General features: G+C 58.6%; 1 protein-coding gene and 1 long non-coding RNA gene across 3 annotated transcripts; both read right to left on the minus strand.

Moving 5' to 3' along the window:
- Nucleotides 1-4,658: 4,658 nt before the first annotated feature.
- Nucleotides 4,659-6,779, minus strand: LOC114810310. Of its 2 annotated transcripts, XR_003758016.1 has the most exons (4): nucleotides 6,696-6,779; nucleotides 5,331-5,404; nucleotides 5,066-5,098; nucleotides 4,659-4,698 (listed from the first exon to the last, which is right to left on the minus strand). It is a non-coding gene; the product is annotated as an uncharacterized LOC114810310 (long non-coding RNA). The 2 variants fall into 2 exon arrangements; XR_003758015.1 differs by lacking the exon at nucleotides 6,696-6,779 and having other exon boundaries at nucleotides 5,331-5,612.
- Nucleotides 6,780-7,568: 789 nt separating this feature from the next.
- On the minus strand, nucleotides 7,569-20,659 carry DNAJC4 (DnaJ heat shock protein family (Hsp40) member C4). The gene is made up of 7 exons (XM_029061600.1): nucleotides 20,603-20,659; nucleotides 17,001-17,118; nucleotides 16,603-16,696; nucleotides 11,136-11,320; nucleotides 9,695-9,856; nucleotides 9,244-9,330; nucleotides 7,569-7,987 (listed from the first exon to the last, which is right to left on the minus strand). The coding sequence occupies exons 2-7, from the start codon at nucleotides 17,087-17,089 to the stop codon at nucleotides 7,927-7,929; spliced, it is 678 nt and encodes a 225-aa protein (XP_028917433.1). The 5' UTR covers nucleotides 17,090-17,118; nucleotides 20,603-20,659; the 3' UTR covers nucleotides 7,569-7,926.
- Nucleotides 20,660-21,607: the final 948 nt, after the last annotated feature.

The following is a 21,607-nucleotide window of genomic DNA, read 5'->3' on the forward strand; positions in this document are numbered from 1 at the left end:
CTGACCTCCTTGTGGCTGGGACCGGTGTCACTTTCATAAGAAGCTCACTCACTCACTTACTAAAACTGGACCTTAATCCCACGCGTCCCACTTTTTAGATCAGGAGCCCTCGGAGGGACAGGGACGATGTCTACTTCCCAGCGCTTAGCCCAGCTCTGCACACAGTCAGCATTTAATAAGCGTTACCACGCCTACTACTCGAGAGATAGTGATCCCTCAAAGACGATGGAAAGCCCCATTCTCAGGCGCTGTAGGCTTCTTGTTCACTTCCAGACTCCTCACTCTTGGCTTCCAAGCTGTCCATCCCCTTGTCCCCTCCTACCTCACCTCCCTCTCTCCTTCTCCAGCCCAGCGCGCACACTCCGCTCCTCTGCTGCCGCTCACCTCCTCACCGGGCCTCGTCTGCGCCCGTCCCGCCGTCGACCCCCGGGCCACGTCCTCCCGCTGTCCCGGAACGCCCTCCCTCCTCACCTCTGCCAAACTGACTCTCTTCCCCTCTTCAAAGCCCTCCTGAGAGCTCACCTCCTCCAGGAGGCCTTCCCACACTGAGCCCTCCTTTCCCTCTGCCCCTCCTCCCCTCCCCATTCCCCCGACTCCCTCCCTCTGCTCTATCCCCCTTCCCTTTCCCACGGCACTTGTGTATATGTGTACATATTTGTTATTCTATTTATTTTATTAATGATGTGTATAGATCTATAATTCTATTTATTTATATTGATGCTATCGATGCCTGTCTACTTGTTTTGTTGTCTGTCTCCCCCCTTCTAGACTGGGAGCCCGTTGTTGGGTAGGGATTGTCTCTATCTGTTGCCAAATCATACTCTCCAAGCGCTTAGTACAGTGCTCTGCACACAGTAAGCGCCCGATAAATACGATTGAATGAATGTATGATTGCATGACTCCTTCCCCCGGCTTGGAACTCCCTTCCCTGCTCTCCCCATCTTCAAAGCCCTTCTGAGATCACGCGAAGCAGCGTGGGCTGGTGGAAAGAGCAGGGGCCTGGGAGTCTGAAGGTCATGGGTTCTAATCCCAGCTCTGCCACTTGTCTGCTGGGTGACCTTGGGCAAGTCACTTCACTCCTCGGGGCCTCAGTTACCTCATCTGTAAAATGGGGATCAAGACCGTGAACCCCACGTGAGACAGGGACTGTGTCCACCGCGATTTGCTCCTATCCGCCCCAGCGTTTAGTACGGTGCCTGGCACGTAGTAAGCGCTCAACAGAAACCATGATTATTGTTATTATATCACATCTCTTCAAGGAGGCTTTCGTCAAATAACCACCCTCAGCCCTTCCATGCCACCTAAGCACTTGAGTCACCTCAGGAGTATTTGGGAACCTATTCATTCATTCAATAGTATTTATGGAGCGCTTACTATGTGCAGAGCACTGTACTAAGCCCTTGGAACGTACAATTCGGCAACAGATAGAGACCGTCCCTGCCCGGTGACGGGCTCACAGTCTATTGTATAGACTCTGTTACCACCTCCTCCGTAACTTATTTCAGTGACTGCCTCCTCTGCTAGACAGCTCGTGGTGGGCAGGGAATGTGTCTGGCTTATTGTTGTACCTACGTCTCCCAAGCGCTTAGTACAGTGCTCTGCCCACAGTAAGTGCTCACTCAATACGACTGAACGAATCAACTACCATCCATCAGTCAATCAATAGTCAATAAGCTCTTCCAGCTCAACAGGCTCTTGGGAGCCTATGACTCGGAGGGAAGTAGTCCCTCGACAGCCGTGAAACGGACGAGCCGTCCTCCCGCCTCCCCCTTCCCTCCTGCCCGTCTCCGTCCCGTCTCCTGGCGAAGTGAAATTAGGATGGAAACTGGCCCCGAGGGAGATTGCCGATTCCGCATTTTCCCCTTTCCTCCCAAGCTCCCGGCCCCGTGCCTTCTGTCCGGCTGCCCGGCCTCAGCTTCGGATTCAGCAGAAAGGAGGAGAGCCCAAGGGCGTAGGACGGGGGAACAGTCTCTTCCACTCCCCACCGTCGGCTTTCAAGCAGTCAATCTCTCTACCCGCTCCTACCTCACCTCCCACTTCAACCCAGCGGGCACACTTTGCTCCTCTAATGCCCACCTCGCTGTACCTCCATCTTGCCTCTCTTGCCGCCGACCTCTTGCCCTTGCCCTGCCTCTGGCCGAGGTCACACGGCAGACGTGGTGGAGCCGGTATTAGAACCCAGGTCCCGACTTCCAGGACCCACTAAGCGACGCCGCTTTTTTGAGCGCTTACTGTTTGCAGGGCGCTGTACTAAGCACTTGGGAGAGTATTAAAAAACAATATAACAGTCACGTTCCCTGTCCGCAACGAGCTTACAGTCTAGAGACGAGTTTCTTCCTTCTTCCTTCTCCGTCTTCTCCCCACTCAAAGTCTTATTGAAGGCCCGTCTCTCCCAAGAGGCCTTCCCTGACTGAGCCCTCCTTTCCTCTTCTCCCACTGACTTGCTTCCTTTATTCATTCCCCCTCCCATCCCTTCAGCACAAAGGTACATATCTGTAATTCGATTAAAACCTGTAATATTAATGTCCGTCTCCCCCTCTAGACTGTAAACTTGCTGTGGGCAGGGAATATATCTGTTACAGCGTACTCTCCCAAGCGCTTAGTTTAGAGCTCTGCACACAGTAAGTGCTCAATAAATAAGATTGACTATCAGTGAATGGTATTTATTGAGCACTTACTATGTATAGAGCAGCAGTAAGTAAGCAGTAAGTGCATACAGTGGTAAGCACCTGGGAGAGTACAAGAGTTAGCTGACACATTCCCTGCCTACATCAAGGTTACACTCTAAAGAAGGGCTCTTTTCCTCTCTCCAAGGGGAGCTGATTTCTTCGAGTTTTTGCCCCCTCCCCAGGGCTTAGAACAGTGCTTTGCCCACAGTAGGCGCTCAATAAATCCTATTGACTCTAGACTGTAAACTCACCTCAAAGCTGTAAACTCGTTGCGGGCAGGGAACGGGTCTGTTTTATTGTGGCGAATACTCTCCCAAGTGCTCAGTACAGTGCCCTCCAAACGGTAAGTGCTCACTAAAGCAGCGCAACCTAGTGGGTAAAGCACGGGCCTGGGAGTCAGGACCTGAGTTCTAATCCTCACACCATCACGTCTGCTGTTTGACCTCGGGCAAATCGCTTGAGTTCTCTGTGCCTCAGCTCCCTCCTCTGTAAATCGATAATTAAGGCTGGGAGACCCTTGTGGGACATGGACTGTGTCCAAACTAATTGTCTCGTAACTACCCCGGCGATTATAATAGTGCCCGGCACATAGTAAGCGCTTAACAAATACCACGATTGTTATTATCATTATTGAGCGATTGAGTCATTCATTCACGGGGAAACCGACACACACGGTGACAAGTAGCTTTTTCCATATGCCTATCATGAGGTCAATCAGGGTAGGAGGGTCGGCACAGTTTGTGAACAGAAGCCAAAACCAATTTACTGAAGCTCTGGGAAGTCTTCACCCCAACCCACAGAGCGGGGGCTGGTTGTGAGGGGACATCAGGAGGGCATACGGGATTTGGCCAGAAAGGGTCGGAGGGTAAATAGTGAGGTGAGATGTTCCCGTCCTCCCCCGGGCCGGCCTGGGTCAGCCCTGACGTTGCACTCCCCCGAACGATGCTCCCCTCCAGGCCGTACGGGCCGACCCAGCCGCCTGGAGTCGAGGGGCCGAAGCGTCGTCGCCGAGCAGCTTCCTCCTCGGCTGGAGGCTTGGCTGCTGCGCTGTTTTCTGGGGTGGAAGTGCCCGGGCCGGGGAGGAGGTTGGGGGAGTGGTCCCACCTGCGTGGGCCGGGGGGTGCGGGGGGACAGGGGAGTCATCGTCGCGGTTCCGTGCACCTGTAAAGGGAGGAGGGGGAAGAAAGGGCCCGTCTGGTCCAACTCCATCCCGTCTCCAGAGCCCCAGACAGTTCCCCCTGGGACCCACCCACTCACCTCACCCCGTCTCCAGTAGGCCTCGCCCTTCTTGACCGTTCCGCGAAGTCCCCCCATCCCCATCTCCAAGCTCAAAGAGTCTGTGCCCCGGTGAAACTCTTTCTCCCGGTGCCCCTGCTCCGGGCCCCCCCACTCCCTCTCCCTCGGCCGGTCCCTTCCCCGGCCTCCCCGCCGGTTCCCCGTCGTCCCTTCCCCCCGCAGCTCCGGGCCCTCGTCCCTCACCGGCAGGTGTCCGGGTCGAGGCCTAGGCCCCGCCTTTGGCAGAGCGGGAGGCCGCGGCGTCGGCAGCGGCAGCAGCAGGTGCGGGGACGGGGCCTCTGCTGTCTCTGGGAGCAGGGGTCACGGCGCTGCCTGTAAGGAGGCAGGACAAGGGCCTCTGCGGAACCGTTTCTCCCGTTCAGTCCTCCTACCCCCGACGGGGACGGGACCCAGCCGCCAAGCGTATTTATCCATCAATCGCGTTTACTGAGTGCTTACTGAGTGCAGAGCGCTGAGCTAAGCGCTCCGGAGGGCGCGAGGCAATGGAGTCAGCACCCCAGAAAGGGGCTGAAGCCAGGGAAGGGAAGCGGCGTGGCCTAGTGGAAAGAGCTCGGGCCTGGGCGTCAGGGGACCTGGGTTTTAATCCCGCCTCTGCCGCTTGCCCGCTGGGGGACCTTGGGCAAGTCAAGACCTCGGTCTGCTCAAGCGTAAAAAGAGGATTCGGTACCTGTTCTCCCTTCTGCTTAGACCGAGAGCACCGGTTAGGACGGGGACCGTGTCCGACCTGATTAACCTGTATAATAATAATAATAATAATGGCATTTGTTAAGCGCTTACTACGTGCCTAGCACTGTTCTAAGCACTGGGGTGATACAAGGTGATAGGGTTTTCCCACGTGGGGCTCACAGTATCCACCCCAGCCCTGAGAACACCGCTCAGCATATGGCAAGCGCTTAACGAACACCATGATTAAGGGACAGGACCAAGCCTCCGGGAGGTAGTTCGTAGGGGAGGGAGATCCCGGCAGAAGAACGGGCCCAGGGCTCGCCCGGCCGGACCTTTCTAGCCCTGGAGTTCCCGCTGAAGGCCAGCAGATGAACGGCTTTCCTCTCTTCAGCAACCAGGGTAGGGGTAGGGGCAGACCGCTGTGGGTAGCTTACCTCTCTGGCACCGCAGAGCTATTTTTCTTTGGTCTGAAAAACGGAGAAGAGAACAAAAAAGACAAAAACTGTCTAAGAGAACCTAGGAATTCTGATCTCTAATCGAGGCCCCAGCCCTCCTCTCCCCAAAACATGCCACCCTGCCCAGCAATCTTCATCTCTGTGCCCCGCCAACACACACGCACGCACACACGGACGCACACAGACACACACATATGGACACGCACACGGACGGGTTTCTTTTCCCCCGTGTCCCTCTGGGTACCTGCATTCACAGTGGATGTGCTCCTCGAGGGTAAACTCTTTCAGTCGTTTGCTCTGGTCCTTGATCATTAGGATCTGTCCAGGTGGGGCCGGGGGGAAAGGGGAATGGAGGGAGGGAGGGTTGTGTCTGTGCGGGGGGAGAGACAGAGAGAAACAGAGAGACAGAGGGGGTGGGGAGGAGGCCAAGGGGCCGGAGGAGAGTTTCCCGGTGGGAGCAGGAGCTCTTCATGGTGGGGAAGATTGGCAGAGTTTGGTTTTGCCCCCTTGCCTCCTGCCCCTCCTTCCCTCCCTCTGTCTCTCTCACAAACCTCCCCCCTCCCCATACTCTCCGTCTCTGTCTCTCTTTCTTTCTCTCCCCACCTGCCCGGGAGCGGCGAGCCACGTGCCGGACGGGCCCCGCTGTTCCGGCACGGCCCCGGGCCCACCCCGCTCCGTTACTCCGGAAGTATCCGGCGAGGCCCCCCCCCCCCCCCGGGTCCCCCCGGGCACCCGCATGCGGACGGGGCGCTGCCCGGTGGGCAAGCACTCCGAGGCCTCGTCGGGGCAGCGGCCGCCGCAGCGCCGCAGGGTCACGCGACCGGGCACCATCAGATGGGTGACCTCCTGGGGGAACTCCACGGTCAGGGACACCGGCACCTGCCCGGGCTGGCAGGAAGCGCCGCTGAACACCTGCAGCCAGGGCACCGCTGCCGGCGAGACGGTAAAGGGTCAACGGCAGCCCTCCGCCCCCTGCCCGGAGCCGGCTCTCCCCCAAGACCCCGCCGCCCCTTCGCCCCGGCCCGCCTCCCCAGCGGCCTACGTGGTACGCTCTTACTGCTACTACTACTAACGGCGATGTGGCTATCTGTTAAGCCCCTACTAAGTGCCCGGCACCGTTCTAAGCGCTGGGGTAGATGCAAAGGTCATCAAATAGGGCTCCCGGTCTTCATCCCCATCTTACAGATGAGGTCACCGAAGGCCGGAGAAGCGGAGCGACCGGCCCAGGGTCACCCCACCGACCAGCGGGATTAGGAGCCGCGACCTTCCGACTCCCAAGCCCGGGCTCCTTCCACCGGGCCACGCCGTGTGTCGAGCACCGGGGTCCACCCGGGTTTCATCGGGACGGAGCCGGCGCCCGTCGCACGTGGCTCGGGGCGGACGGGCTCGCCCTCCGAGCGGTCGGGTGGAGGACGGGCTGCGGAAACCGAGGCCCAGACGAGGGAAGCCACCCGTCCGAGGTCACCCGGCAGGCAACCGGCATCGGAACCCAGATCCTCCGACTCTGGGGCCGGCGCCCCGTCCGCCGCTCTTCTCTGGGGACTGAGCGGGCCCCGCCTCGACCTCCCCCATCCCCCCCGTGTCCCCCCCACCCACTTTCTCCTCTTACCTTCTCCCGGTTGGGGTTGCTCTGCGGGGAGGGAGTCGAGCAGCTGCGGGGGAAGGAGCATCATCTTGGGGGGCTTCAGATGCTGGGGGGTGGGGGGAGCGGGCCTCCGCTCCCTGGCCCCCCCAGACCTCCCCACCCCCAAAGACCGTCTTCCGGCTCCCCTGCCCCCCACCCCCCCGGCCGTTTGTTCCTGCAGCCGGGCTGGGGCAGGGAGGGCCCCGCTTGGGCGAGGGCCGGGGACCCCGGAGCCTCCCGTCCCAGCCCCGGGGGCTCCGGGGGGTGGCCGGCCGCCCCCGGGAAGGGGGTGCGGCCGCGGTCACCTTGGCGGCGCCCGGTCCCTCGTCGCAGCGGGGCTCGGCCGGCCCCCCTGGAGGGGTGTGCGTGTGTTTGGGGTCCCCCCGGCCCGTCCGGGGGGTGCCCCCCTACCTGTGCCGGGCCCGGCTGGTGCAGCAGGAGGAGGAGGAGGAGGAGGGGACCCATGGCAGCGGGGCTGGGGCCGGGGGGCCGGCATGGTCTTAACCCGGGGCCGGCCGGACTGGACGGCGGGGAACCTGGGCGGGGGGTCTCTCGTGTGACCCGCAGCCCCGACCTGCCCCGAGGGGGAGGGGCCGGGACCGGCCAGGACGGGACCGGACCGGGCGGGGGGCGGGGAGCCCGTCCGCGGCCCCCCACCCCCCCACCCCCGACCCCCGCGAGCCTCGGGGCTGGGCCTGCCCAGGGTGGGCCGGGGGGCTTCGAAGGAACGACGCGGCCCGCCATGTCGCTCCCCCTCTTTATCGCACCTTTCGGGGGTCCCGCCCGGAGCTCCCGGGGACCTCGGGGCTAGGACTGCCGGGGCGGGGGGAGGCTTCAAAGGAAGGAGACGGGCTGCACTTTAGTTGCTCCCCCGGTTTATTGCGTGATGCTGGGGTCCCGGTCGGCTTATCGCACGGTTTGGGGGTCCCGGCCAGAGCCCCCGAGGACCTCGGGCCTGCCGAGCGGGGTGAGGGGTGGGCGAGGGGCTTAGAAGCAAAGAGACCGCAACCAGCTTCCCCAGTTTATTGCAACTTTTGGGGGTCCCGGCCAGAGCCCCCGGAGAGCTCGGGCCCGGGCCCGCCGAGGGTGGGCGGGGGGCTTCGAAGGAAGAAGACGGGCTGCGACGCGCTCCCCCGGTTTATTACTTGGCTTGGGGGTCCCGGCCGGAGCCCCCGGGGGTAAGCGGAGGGGACGGGCGGTCTGGCCCGCGGAGGAGTCACTTTTCTGCCCCCGCCGGCTTCTGCCCTCGCTCCTGCAGCAGACGGGCCCTGCTTGTCCTGGAGGAGAAGGGAGAGGAGGCCCGGGTCGGAACGCACGGGGATTCGGGGAGACGAGGGGAGGGTTCACATAGTCGATCCGTTACTAAATCCCGTCTGTTCGACCTTCACAGCGTCGCCACGATCCACCCTCTCCCCTCCAGCCATTAACTCCTACCGCCTTAATCCGAGCACCTTATCCTATCTCGCCTCTCCGCTGACCGTCTCGGCCTCCTCGCTGACCTCCCGGCCTCCCGTCTCTCCCCACCCCCGTCCGTACTTCGCTCTGCCGACCGGATCGTCTTGCTGCAGAAACGATCGGGCCGTGTTTCCCCACTCCTCGAGAACCTCCATCGGTTGCCCATCCGCCTCCGCATCCGACAGATGCCCCTCACCGTCGGCTTTAAAGCAATCGCCCGCCCGCTCCTACCTGACCTTGCCACTCTACTAAAGCCCGCATGCTTGGCCCCGCCGCCGCCAACCTACTCGCCGTACCTCCGTCTCATCTGTCTCGCCACCATCCTCTCGCCCACGTGCTTCCTCCGGCCTGGAATGCCCTCCCTCCTCATATCCAACAGAAAATTATTCTCTCCCCCTTCAAAGCCTTATGAGGGCTCATGTCTTCCAAGGGGCCTTCCCTGACTAAATCCTCCTTTCCTCTTCTCCCGCTCCCTCCTGCGTCACCCTGACCTGCTCCCTTTATTCATCCCCGCTCCGGCCCCACGGCACTTATGTCCCTGGCTGTCATTTATTTATTTCCATTAACGTCTGTCTCCCGCTCTAGACCGTGAGCTCGTTGTAAGCAGGGAATGGGACCGTTACGTTGTACTCTCCCAAGCGCTTAATACGGTGCTCAGCACTCGGTGAGCGCTCGATAAATACAACTGATTACTAAGCCCTCCTTTTCTCCTCTCCCACTCCCTTCTGCGTCACCTTGACTTGCTTCCCTTATTCATCCACCCCCCCCCCCCCCCGCCGGCCCCACAGCACTTATGTACCTAGCTCTCATTTTATTTATTTCTATTCATGTCTGTCTCCCCTTCTAGACCGTAAGCTCGTTGTGGGCAGAGAATGAATCCGTTATATTGTATGTACTCTCCCAAGTGCTTAGTACCGTGCCCTGCAAGCAGTAAGCGCTCAGTAAATACGACCGACTGAGTGTTAAACTGCTGGGTGGGCAGGAGGATAGGGCGGAGAGAGTCAGGGAGGAGAGGGGGAGACGGGGCACGGCGGGGGCCGGGGAGGGAGGGGAAGAAGAGCAGGAGATGGGTGAGGACCTTGCCCGGGCTCTGGTCTCGTTGTAGATGGCGGTGAAGACCCGGTCCTTCTTGTCCATGAATCTCCGATGGACTTGTTCCAGCACCCTGAAGGGGGAATTCCAGAGGTGGGGATGATGGTAGGATGAGGAGGAATCTTCCAGGGCTCTCCACCCACGGGATGGGAGGAAGGACCGGTTCTCGAGTGATTGGGACCATCCTCTAGACCGGGGCACGTGTCTGCCGATTCTGTGGTACCGTCCTCTCCCGGGTGCTTTAGCCCAGCGCTCCGCACGTAGCGGGCGCTCACACCGACTGAGTGGCGGTGGGTGGGGGTCGGGGGGGAGAGCAGTTCCCCACGCGTGGGGGCGAATGGGGGGGGGGTTCCCCTTGAGCCAGTGCCACCCCAGAGTCTCGCGTCGACCCCCCCACCCACCTAAGCCTCGCCCCTTTCCCAGAGCCGGGGGGGTACCTGAAGGCGAAGTAGTGCAGACCCATGCCCGTCAGCATCAGCAGGAGGCAGTAGCCCAGGACCCGCTGGTTGCGTCTCTGCTGCTGCCGCCGCTCCCCCGGCCCCTCGGGCCTCATCCTGCGGAACTGGGACCAGTACTTGGCGTCGGAGGCCGGCCCGGACCTGCGGAGGGACAAAGGCGGACTGGGGCCCCGGGAGCCGAGCTGGGGGGCCACACGGGGGGAACGGACCGGGGCTCTGGGAGGAGAGACTGGGGGTCTTGGGGGGAATGGACCGGCGCTCTGAGAGAAGGGGGTCTTGGGGCAAATGGACGGGGGCTCTAGGAAGCTGCTTAGAGAAGCGGCGTGGCTCAGCGGAAAGAGCACGGGCTTTGGAGTCAGCGGTCGCGGGTTTGAATCCCAGCTCGGCCACTTGTCGGCTGTGTGACTTTGGGCAAGTCACTTCACTTCTCGGTGCCTCAGTTCCCTCATCTGTAAAATGGGGATTAAGACTGTGAGCCCCACGTGGGACGACCTGATTCCCCCGTGTCTATCCCAGCGCTTAGAACAGTGCTGGGCACATAGTAAGCGCTTACCAAATACCAACATTATTATGATTATTATTAGGAGGAGAGACCGGGGGTCTTGGGGAAAATGGATTGGGGTTCTAAGAGGAGAGTCAGGGGGATCTTGGGGAAAATGGATTTGGGCTCTGAGAGGAGAGGTGGGGGTCTTGGGGGGAATGGACTGGGGTTCTAAGAGGAGAGATAGGGGGTCTTGGGGAAAATGGATTGGGGCTCTAGGAGGAGAGACGGGGGTCTTGGGGGGGGGGAATAGACTGGGGTTCTAGGAGGAGAGGTGGCGGTCTTGGAGGAAAGGGACTGGGGTTCTAGGAGGAGAGACGGGGGTCTTGGGGGGAATAGACTGGGGTTCTAGGAGGAGAGTCGGGGGTCTTGGAGAAAATGGATTTGGGCCCTGAGAGGAGAGACGGGGTCTTGCGGGGAATGGACTGGGGTTCCAGGAGGAGAGACGGGGGTCTTGGGGAAAAAGGACTGGGGCTCTGAGAGGAGAGATGGGGGCCTTGGGGGAATGGATCGGGGTTCTAGGAGGAGACACGGGGGGGTCTTGGGGAATGGAATGGGGCTCTGGGAGGAGAGAAGGGGCCATGGTGGGGAAGTGCCAGGTATCTGAAATAATCTAGTTGCGGCAGGGAACGGGTCTACCAACTCGACTGTAGGGTACTTTCCCAAGCACTTGGGACAGTGCTCCGCATTCAGTAAGCGCTCAATAAATACCACTGACGATGATGAGCGACCGGTTAGGGAAAGCCAGTGGAAGAGCTTAAGGGGCCGCACGAGGGGGGCCCTGGGGGAGGAAACCACCAATCCGGAGGGAACTCCCAAGGGCGAGCGTACCGTAAGTACGATCGATCGATCGATCGACCGATCGATTAGCCGGCCCACCTGGAGGCGGAGGAGGCCTGGGAGCCACGCCGGGCGGAGGGCCGCGGGGCGGGTGGCGGGCTGGAGTAGAGCAGGCTGTCGTAGCTGCGGCGGCTGTGTTCTCGACTGAGCACCCGGTAGGCCTCGTTCAACTCCACGAAGCGGCTGTGCAAGGCCGGGTTGCCGGGGTCCCGGTCGGGGTGCAGCTGGCGGGGGGGACCGGAAACGTGAGGGTGACTCCCCACGGCTTCGCTCCTCACGCCCTGAGGGCAGGGCTGGTGGCCACCAACTCTAGGGGATTGTACTCTCCCAACCGCTCAGTACAGTGCTCTGCCCGCAGTAAACTATCCGTCGGCTCCTCGCGGGCACGGATCGTGTCTACCGATCGTGTCTCCCGGGCCTGGGAGTCAGAAGGTCATGGGCTCTAATCCCGGCTCTGCCTCTTGCCTGCGGTGTGACCTTGGTCAAGTCACTTTACTTCGCTGAGCCTCAGTTACCTCATCTAGAAAATGGGGATCGAGACTCTGAGCCCAATGTGGGACAGGGACTGTGTCCAACCCCATTTGCCTGTATCGACCTCAGCGCTTAAAAGGGTGCCTAGCACATAGTAAGCGCTTAACAAATACCACCGTTATTGTTATTAGTAAGTGCTCAGTACAGTGCTTTGCCCTCGGTAGAATGGCTTTTAGCTCCTTGAGGGAATGGATTGTGTCTACCAATTCTATGGCATATTATTCCCTCCCAAGCGTTCGGTACGGTGCTCTGCCCACAGTAGACTGTTAGCTCCTTGTGGGCACGGATCGAGTCTACCAACTCTACGGTATTGTACTCTCCTAAGCGCTCAGTACAGCGCTCTGCCCAAAATAGATTGACTGTCGGCTCCTTGGGGGCAAGGATGGTGTCTTCTAAGTCTATAGAGAAGCAGCGTGGCTTAGAGGAGAGACCGTGGACTTGGAAGTCAGAGGTCACGGGTTCTAATCCCGGCTCCGCCACTTGTCAGCTGCGTGACTTTGGGCAAGTCACTTCACTTCTCTGGGCCTCAGTTACCTCATGTGTAAAATAGGGATTCAGGCTATTGAGCCCCACGTGGGGCAACCTGATCACCTTGCATCTATCCCAGCGCTTAGAACAGTGCTTGGCATCTAGTAAGCGCTTATCAAATGCCATTATTATTACTATTATTGTACTTTCCCAAGCACCTAATTGAGTGCCCTGCAAACTGAACGTGCTCAATAAATTCCACTGATGGACTGACCCTAACCATCTGATCCCTCCTTCAGGCTCCCCGTTACTCCTCATTCACCACCTCAACCCCATCTCTCCTCACACCTGGACAAAGTCCAAACCTGAGCTTCTGGGTTCTGGAAGGGATGTGGAGTAGAATACCCCGGCACGCTGGGTAGCTTTAAGTGAAATTTCTCCCCATGCCTCAGTTTCCCTCGAACGAGAGAAGGGAAATGGACGGCAAAGAAGGCCAGAGAAGCATAGATCTCCTCTCCCCTCCCTCGTGTCCTCTGAGGGGCCCCTGCTCTTTACACATGCCCTGGCCAAGGGCCCAGGCATTTCCCAATCAAGAGGACAGGAGGGAAGAGTTTGCCCTAAGCGACCCCGAGCCCCGGGAACCCCCCGCCCCCTCCGACTCCTCTGTTCATCCTGAAGCCCTTCACCCCGAAACCTCACTTCCCTCTCACAGAACCCGGGACTCCCCACTCAATCAATCCATCAACGGTATATACTGAGCGCCTGCCAGGTGTAAACACCCGGGGGGAGTCCGATCCAACCGAATCGGCAGACGCGTTCCCCGCCCGTAACGAACTTACAAGTCTAGAGGGGGAGACGGGCATTAATAGGAATGAAAAACAGAAGTTTATGATATCTAATTTAAAGGTATGTACATAAGTGCCGTGGTTTATGGGGTGAAAGAAGCCAGTTTACGTGATCCGTACCATTCCCCTCAAACGACCGTCCCGGGCAAAGACAGATAAACCCTGTGATGAATGACATGTTGCTTTTATTTCTCTCCCGCAGAAAATAAGGAAAGCGTACGGACGCGACTGAATTTCGTGAACTCCATGATTTCCACTGAATTCTTCCTTCAGAATCTGCAGCGGGAGAGCCCCAACACAAGCCTTTTTCTTGCTCTCTCTGTTAGCCCTGGTTCTTCACAAGCGATAGAACAGGTCAACCTGGCCCGTTAAGTGCCCCGAGCAATAGTGAAGAGGGCCTGTGAATTGACTCCGGGGCTTTCATCTGAAGATTGAAAATGAATCCCTAAATATGTGAAAGCAAATGGAGATTCTGAGCCAGAGAGAAAGATTAATAACTTGCCCGGGGTCACACAAATCTCCCAGGGGTCAAGCATCTTCTCTTTCTGCAGTTACTCCAAAGAGAAAAAAAAAAAGAATGAAGCAAGAGACAATCTCGGGAAAGAAACGTGACCCGGCTCTAGAAACCCCGCTACAGAAGTACGAGACAGACTGTGACCTCTCTCTCTCTGTCTACTGAGCCTGCCTGGTCCCTTCCCAGATAATGTTTGCTTCCACAGGTCAGGCACTTCACGTACTGGCCACGGGCTTCAAGGTGGTCAGATGGACGATTGTAAATAATAATAATAATAATAACTGTGGTATTTGTTAAGCATTTACTATGTGCCAGGCCCTCTACTAAGTTCTGGGGTAGACAAGCAAATCGGGTTGAACACAGTCCCTGTCCCAAGTGGGGCTCACGGTCTCAACCCCCATTTTCCAGATGAGGGAACTGAGACCCAGAGAAGTAAAGTTGGTATTTGTTAAGCGCTTACTATGTGCAGAGCCCTGTTCTAAGCGCCGGGGTAGACGCAGGGTCATCAGGTTGTCCCACGTGAGGTTCACAGTCTTCATCCCCATTTTACAGATGAGGGAACTGAGGCTCAGAGAAGTGAAGTGGCTTGCCCACAGTCACACAGCTGACAGGTGGCAGAGCTGAGATTCGAACCCATGACCTCTGGCTCCTAAGCCCGGGCTCTTTCCACCGAGCCACGCTGCTTCTCTTGTGACTTGCCCAAGGTCACACAGCAGACCAGCGGCAGAGCTGGGATTAGAACCCATGACCTTCTGACTCCCGGGCCCGTGCCCTATCCACTATGCCATGTTGCTTCTCAAAAATCTGGATAGTGATGATGGTATTTGTTAAGCGCTTACTATGTGCCAGGCACTCTACTGAGCACCAGGGTGGATACAAACAAATTGAGTTGGGCACAGTCCCTGTCCCCCATGGGGCTCGTAGTCTTAATCCCCATTTTACAGATGAGGTAACTGAGGCACAGAGAATAATGATGATGATGATGATGATGGCGTTTAAGTGCTTACTTTGTGCCAGGCACTAGAACTCATTCCTTCATTCAATAGTATTTATTGAGCGCTTACTATGTGCAGAACACTGTACTAAGCGCTTGGAATGTACAATTCGGCAACAGAGACAATCCCTGCCCGATGATGGCTGTAATCATGATGATGGCATTTGTTAAGCGCTTACTATGCGCCAAGCACCGTTCTAAGCGCTGGACTGTACTAAGCGCCGGGGTGGATACAAGCAAACCGAGGTGGACACAAGTCCCTGTCCCACGTGGGGCTCACGGTCTCAATCCCCATTTTTCGGATGAGGTCATCGAGACCCCCGAGAAGCGAAGCGACTTGCCCGGGGTCACGTAGCAGACAAGTAGCGGAGGCGGGGTTAGAACCCCTATTTATTTCGTTAATGAGGTGTCCGTCCCCTTGATTCTATTTATCGTGATTATGTTGTCTTGTTTTTGTCCGTCCGTCTCCCCCGATTAGACCGTGAGCCCGTCGTTGGGCGGGGATGGTCTCTCTCTGTTGCTGAATTGCACGTTCCAAGCGCTTAGTACAGTGCTGTGCACATTGTAAGCGCTCAATAAATACTATTGAATGAATGAATGAATGAATGAATGAATGAATGAATGAGACTCTGCTCCCCTCGTTCCCCCGCCGGGGAGGGGATGGAGGGGGACGGCTCGGGGAAAGGCGGGCATCCCCGGCCTGCACACTTCGCTCCTCTAATGCCAACCCGCTCACCCTGCCTCGATCTCGCCTCCAACCTCACACTCACGTCCCGCCTCTGGCCTGGAACACGCTCCCTCCTCACATCCAGCGGACGATGACTCTCCCCACCTTCGAAGCCTCATTTCAGGCCCATCTCCTCCAAGAGGCCTTCCCTGACTAAGCCCTCATTTCCTCTTCTCCCACTCCCTTCTGCGTCCCCCTCATTTTCCCCCTCTATCCACCCCTCCCTCAGCCCCGCAGCACTTATGTGCAGATCCGCCATCTATTAATAATAATAACGACGATGGCCTGTAGTGAGTGCACACTATGTGCCGAGCACTGTTCTAAGCGCCGGGATGGCTACAGGGTGATCAGGTTGTCCTCCGTGGGGCTCACAGCCTTCATCCCCATTTGACAGAGGAGGTCACTGAGGCGCAGAGAAGTAGAGTGGCTCGGCCAAGGCCACACAGCAGACAAGGGGCGGAGCCGGGACTAGAACCCACGGCCTCCGACTCCCAAGCCCGGGCTCTTTCCACGCTGCTTCTCCATCGATTTATCTCTATTCCCGTCCAGCTCCCCCTCTGGAATGTAAGCTCACCGTGGGCCGGGAACGTGTCTATCGACTCTGATAAACTGTAATACCGTGCTCTCTCTCGAGAGTTCGGTTCGGTGCTCTGCGCACGGCAAACACTCAACAGATAATGATAATAATGATGTTGGTATTTGTGAAGCGCTTACTGTGTGCAGAGCCCTGTTCTAAGCGCTGGGGGAGATACGGGGTCATCGGGTCGTCCCACGCGAGGCTCACACTTAATCTCCATTTGACAGACGAGGTAACTGAGGCCCAGAGAAGTGAAGTGACTCGCCCACAGTCCCCCAGCTGACACGTGGCAGAGCCGGGAGTCGAACCCCTGACCTCTGACTCCGAAGCCCGGGCTCTTTCCACTGAGCCACGCCGCTTCCCGTTGGATCGATCGGATCCATCGGGATGGATCGGCTGATTGGGCGCTTCGGTGTTCTGCTTCTCCTTCCGGTCCATTCCAAGGAACTCAAAGCACTCCCCGCCAATGGCCTCACACCTGAACAAACCCCAGATCCTCCGCCCCCCAGGAAGCAGCGTGGCTCAGTGGAAAGGGCACGGGCTTTAGAGTCAGAGTTCATGGGTTTGAATCCCGGCTCGGCCACTTGTCAGCCGGGTGACTGTGGGCGAGTCACTTCACTTCTCGGTGCCTCAGTGACCTCATCCGTAAAACGGGGATGAAGACTGTGAGCCCCACGAGGGACAACCTGATTCCCCCGTGTCTACCCCAGCGCTTAGAACAGTGCTCGGCACATAGTAAGCGCTTAACAAATACCGACATCATTATTATTATTATTAACTCGAAGCACTTACGGCCAACGGCGCGCCACCTGAGCAAACCCAGATCCCCCAGGACCGGAACGGACGGTACCTCTTTGGACTTGGTGAAGAAAGCCCGTTTAACCTCTTCGGTGTTGGCGTCCGGACTGATCCCCAGTAGCTCATAGTAATTACTTGGGCCGGATCTATAGAGAAGGGATCTGGGAATATCTACAGGAGCCCCGAAATGACGGAGTTCCTCCTCCCCCATCTTCCCCCCACCGCCCCGGCCCCCCGCCCCCCCCACCGGACGCCGTTACGGTGGGAGGCTCGGAGGAGAAACCTCGGCCCGAGCCCGTCTGGCTCTCCTCTCCCCAGAGTGACCCCGAGGACCGTTGCCCCTCCTCAAGACTCTGTCTGTTGCCGACTTGTCCGTTCCCGAGCGCTTAGCACAGTGCTCTGCACGTAGTAAGCGCTCGATAAATACTACCGAATGAATGAAAGACTCACCGCCGGCCAAGGGTCGTGGAAAGGTGCCGGGAGAGAGGGCGGTGAGGGCACAGCTGGCCCAGGCGGGAGGCCAGGAGCAGAAGGGGCATGGTGGCGTGGTGAGGTCGACGACTTAGGTCTAGGGTGGGGGAGGAGAGAGGAGGGGGACAGAGAAAACGGGCAGAGATGGGCAAGAGAACACGCCAGGGGACGGGAGATATTTCCCCTCACGAGCTCCACTACGGGGAATTGCTGATCCTTGAAAAGCCAGATCCACACTCCCTTCCCAGGGCCGGCAGAAATGGATCGGGGAACCCTCGCATTGGGAAGCAGCGTGGCTCAGTGGAAAGAGCCCGGGTTTGGGAGTCAGAGGTCAGGAGTTCGAATCCCCGCTCTGCCACTTGGCAGCTGGGTGACTGTGGGCGAGTCACTCATAGTAAGCGCTCAATAAATACTACTGTTGAATGAACTTCACTTCTCTGGGCCTCCGTTACCCCGTCTGTCAAATGGGGATTAACTGGGAGCCTCACGTGGGACGACCTGATGACCCTGGATCTCCCCCAGCGCTTAGAACAGTGCTCGGCACCTAGTAAGCGCTTAACAAATACCGACATTATTATTATTATTATTATTCTTCAGGACTGGCTCCTTGCTCAGACCCCAGCCGCCGAGCCCCTCTCTCTGTCCCCATTTCCTCAGGAGACGACAGCGGAGGAGAGCTCGGCCTAGGGGATGGTGGTGGGCAGGGCCTGGGGGGGGGGATCCTGGCCCAGGGGTGGGGAGCTGGGGGAGCGATAATAATAATAAGGTTGGTATCTGTTAAGCGCTTACTACGTGCCGAGCACTGTTCTAAGCGCTGGGGGAGAGACAGGGTCATCAGGTTGTCCCACGTGAGGCTCACGATCTGAATGCCCATTTTACAGACGGCACCCAGGGTGTTCTAATCCCAGATTCATTCAATAGTATTTATTGAGCGCTTACTATGTGCAGAGCCCTGGACTAAGCGCTTGGGATGGACAAATCGGTAACAGACAGAGACAGTCCCTGCCCTTTGACGGGCTTCCGGTCTAATCTAATCTTACGGATCTGCCGGTGATAATAACGATGGTATCTGTTGAACGCTTACTCTGTGCCAAGCACTGCTCTCAACGCTGGGGTAGGACGATGATATCTGTGAAGCTCTTACTACGGGCCAAGCACTGGTCTAAGCGCTGGGGGGGATACAAGGTCATCAGGTTGTCCCGCGTGGGGCTCACGGTCCCCATTGGACAGGTGAGGTGACAGGCCCAGAGAAGTTACGTGACTCGCCCAAAGTCACGCAGCAGACAAGCGGAGGAGCCGGGATTCGAACCCCTGACCTCTGACTCCCAAGCCCGGGCCCTTTCCACCGAGCCACGCTGCTTCTATAGATGCAAGGTCATCAGGTTGTCCCACGTGGGGCTCGCCGTCTTCATCGCCATTTGACAGATGAGGTCACTGAGGCCCAGAGAAGCGAAGTGACTCGCCCAGGGTCACGCGGCTGACAAGTGGCGGGGCCGGATTAGAACCCACAACCTCTGACTCCCAGGCCAGCAGCCGGGGGTCTGCCGTGTGACTGAACGAATTCAATCGTCTTTACTGAGCGCTTCCAGGGGGCAGAGCGCTGCACTGAGCGCTCGGAAAGTATAGTTCCGCAATAGAGAGAGACACCATCCCTGCCCCCACCGGGCCGACAGTCTAGAAGGGGGAGACGGACAGCAAAACAAGTCAACGGGCATCAAAATAAAGAAAATTATAGATAAATACATTTATACAGAAGTGCTGTGGGGTGGGGAGAGGGGGTTAGAGCAAAGGGAGCGAGTCGAAGGGGGGGCTTAGTACGGGAAGGCCTTCTCAGGGCCTCAGTTCCCTCATCTGTAAAATGGGGATTAAGACTGGGAGCCCCAGGAGGGACAGGCACGATGTCAAACCTATCTTATGTCAACCCGGGCGCTTACTACAGTGCCCGGGGGTGGGGGACGGCACTCCTGGACCAAGAGAAAAAGCGCAGAGAAGCAGTGTGGCCCAGTGGGAAGAACATGGGGCCTGGCTGTCGGAAGGATCTGGGTTCTAATCCCCGCCACTTGTCTGCTGGGTGACCTTGGGCGAGTCGCTTCACCTCTCTGGGCCTCCGTGACCTCATCTGCAAAATGGGGATGAGGACCGTGAGCCCCACGTGGGACAACCTGATGACCTTGGACCTTCCCCAGCGCTTAGAACAGTGCTCGGCGCCTAGTAAGCGCTGAACAGATACCTGAGTAGCTCAGTGGAAAGAGCCCGGGCTCGGGGGTCGGAGGTCATGGGTTTGAATCCCGGCTCTGCCCCTTGTCAGCCGGGTGACTGTGGGCGAGTCACTTCACTTCTCTGGGCCTCAGTTCCCTCATCGGGAAAATGGGGATGAAGCCTGGGAGCCTCACGTGGGACAACCCGATGACCCTGGATCTCCCCCAGCGCTTAGAACAGTGCTCTGCACATAGTAAGCGCTTCACAAATACCATCATTATTATCATCATCATTACCAGAAGCAGCGTGGCCCAGTGGGCGGAGCCCGGGCTCAGGAGTCAGAGGTCGTGGGTTCTAATCCCGCTTCCGCCACCTGTCAGCTGTGTGACTTTGGGCAAGTCGCTTCACTTCTCTGGGCCTCAGTTCCCTCATCTGGAAAAGGGGGATGAAGACTGGGAGCCCCACGGGGGACAACCTCATCACCTTGTATCTCCCCCCGGTGCTGAAAACAGTGCTTGGCACATAGTAAGCGCTTAACAAATACCATCGTTATTATTAGGTGGGACAGGGGCTGGGTCCAACCCATCTTGTATCATCCCCCATTCATTCATTCATTCATTCATTCATTCATTCAATCGTATTGATTGAGCGCTCACTGTGTGCAGAGCACTGTACTAAGCGCTTGGAATGGACAGTTCAGCAACAGATAGGGACGATCCCTGCCCAACGACGGGCTCACGGTCTAAAAGGGGGAGACAGCAAAACAAAACAAGTAGACAGGCATCAGTAGCATCAAAATAAATAATAATAATAATAATAATAATCATGTGGATATTAAGCGCTTACTACGTGCAGAGCACTGTTCTAAGCGCTGGGTTAGATACAGGGGGATGAGGTGGTCCCCCCGCGAGGCTCCCAGTCTTCATCCCCATTTTCCCGATGAGGGAACTGAGGCCCAGAGAGGTGCAGTGACTTGCCCACGGTCACCCAGCTGCCAAGTGGCAGAGCCGGGATTCGAACCCCCGACCTCCGACTCTCCAGCCCGGGCCCTGGCGATAGAGACCCATCAGTAATCAGATCGAGTAATCAATAAGAGCTACAGGTGAGCACCGTGCGGGGGGGGCGGGGGCGGGGTCAGTCCTGGCAGGCCTCCTGGAGGAGGAGGAGGGGAGCTCTCAGCAGGGCTTTGCAGAGGGGAAGGGGGGTGGTCAGTACAGCGCCTGGCCCCTACGGAGCGCTTACAAATACCAGAAAGGGAAAAGAAAAAGAAAAAGAAAAAGGAGAGGGGTCGGGGGCTGCCGCCGCCGCCCCTCCCCCCCTCCTCCCCGCCCCCTGCCCCTCCCCCCCCGCCCCCTGCCCCTCCCCCCCCGCCAAGGCCTCACCGAAGCGGGAGACGCCGCCGCCACGGCCGCCATTTCCGGCTCTCGCCCCGCCCACCCCAAGCCCCGCCCACCTTAGGCCCCGCCCACCACGCGCTGCCGACCGCGCCCCCAGGCCCCGCCCCACCAACCGCCAGCGCCGGCCCCGCGCTGACCCCGCCCCCACGCAGGCCCCGCCCACCGCATAGACCACGCCCCCAATCCCCGCCCCACCAACCGCGAGCTGCTGGCCTCGCTCTGGCCACGCCCCCTCATCTCAGGCCACGCCCCCGCCCCACCAACCGCGAGCGCTGGCCTCGCTCTGGCCCCGCCCACGATCAGACCACGCCCCCAATCCCCGCCCCACCAACCGCGAGCTGCTGGCCTCGCTCTGGCCACGCCCCCTCATCTCAGGCCACGCCCCCGACCCCGCCAACCGCGAGCTCCGCCCTCGCCCCATCCGATCAGACCACGCCCACCGCACAGACCACGCCCCCGGCCCCCGCCTCACCAACCGCGAGCTCTGCCCTCACTCCGGCCCCGCCCCCGCATCGTAGCGCATGCGCAGACCACGCCCCAACGGCGAGCTCTACGCATGCGCGGGTCCCACCCCTCCGCGCAAACCCCGCCCAATGGCCACGCCCCAACCGTTGCCATGGTTCCCTAGTCCCGCCCCCGGAAGTCCCTGAGGAGCCGACCCCGCCCCCTCGAGCCCCGCCCTCCCTGGAGGAACAGTGGAAGGATGATGAGTCTTCATCCCCATTTGACAGATGAGGCAAGAGAAGTGAAGTGACTTGCCCACATAGCTGACCACGGGCGGAGCGGGGATTTGAACCCATGACCTCTGACTGCCCAGCCCCTGCTCTTTCCACTGAGCCACGCGGCTTCTCCAATTTATTGAGTGCTTACCGTGTGCAGAGCGCCGGACTAAGCACTGGGAACTGTACGATACCACAAAACTGGTAGGCGTGTTCCCTAGCAAGTCAGACTATGAACTCTTGGTGGACCGGGATCAAATCCACCCCCTCT

This window comes from Ornithorhynchus anatinus, chromosome 3, assembly GCF_004115215.2.
Source record: "Ornithorhynchus anatinus isolate Pmale09 chromosome 3, mOrnAna1.pri.v4, whole genome shotgun sequence".
Lineage (NCBI taxonomy): Eukaryota > Metazoa > Chordata > Mammalia > Monotremata > Ornithorhynchidae > Ornithorhynchus > Ornithorhynchus anatinus.

Coding starts and splice junctions, on each gene's coding strand:
- DNAJC4 (XM_029061600.1), bottom strand. CDS start 17,089: ATGCCCCTTCTGCTCCTGGCCTCCCGCCTGGGCCAGCTGTGCCCTCAC. Junction 11,321..16,602: donor TCTTCACCAAGTCCAAAGAG/GTACCGTCCGTT, acceptor CCCCCCCGCCAG/CTGCACCCCGACCGGGACCC. Junction 7,988..9,243: donor GAGACCAGAGCCCGGGCAAG/GTCCTCACCCAT, acceptor CTTCTCCTCCAG/GACAAGCAGGGCCCGTCTGC.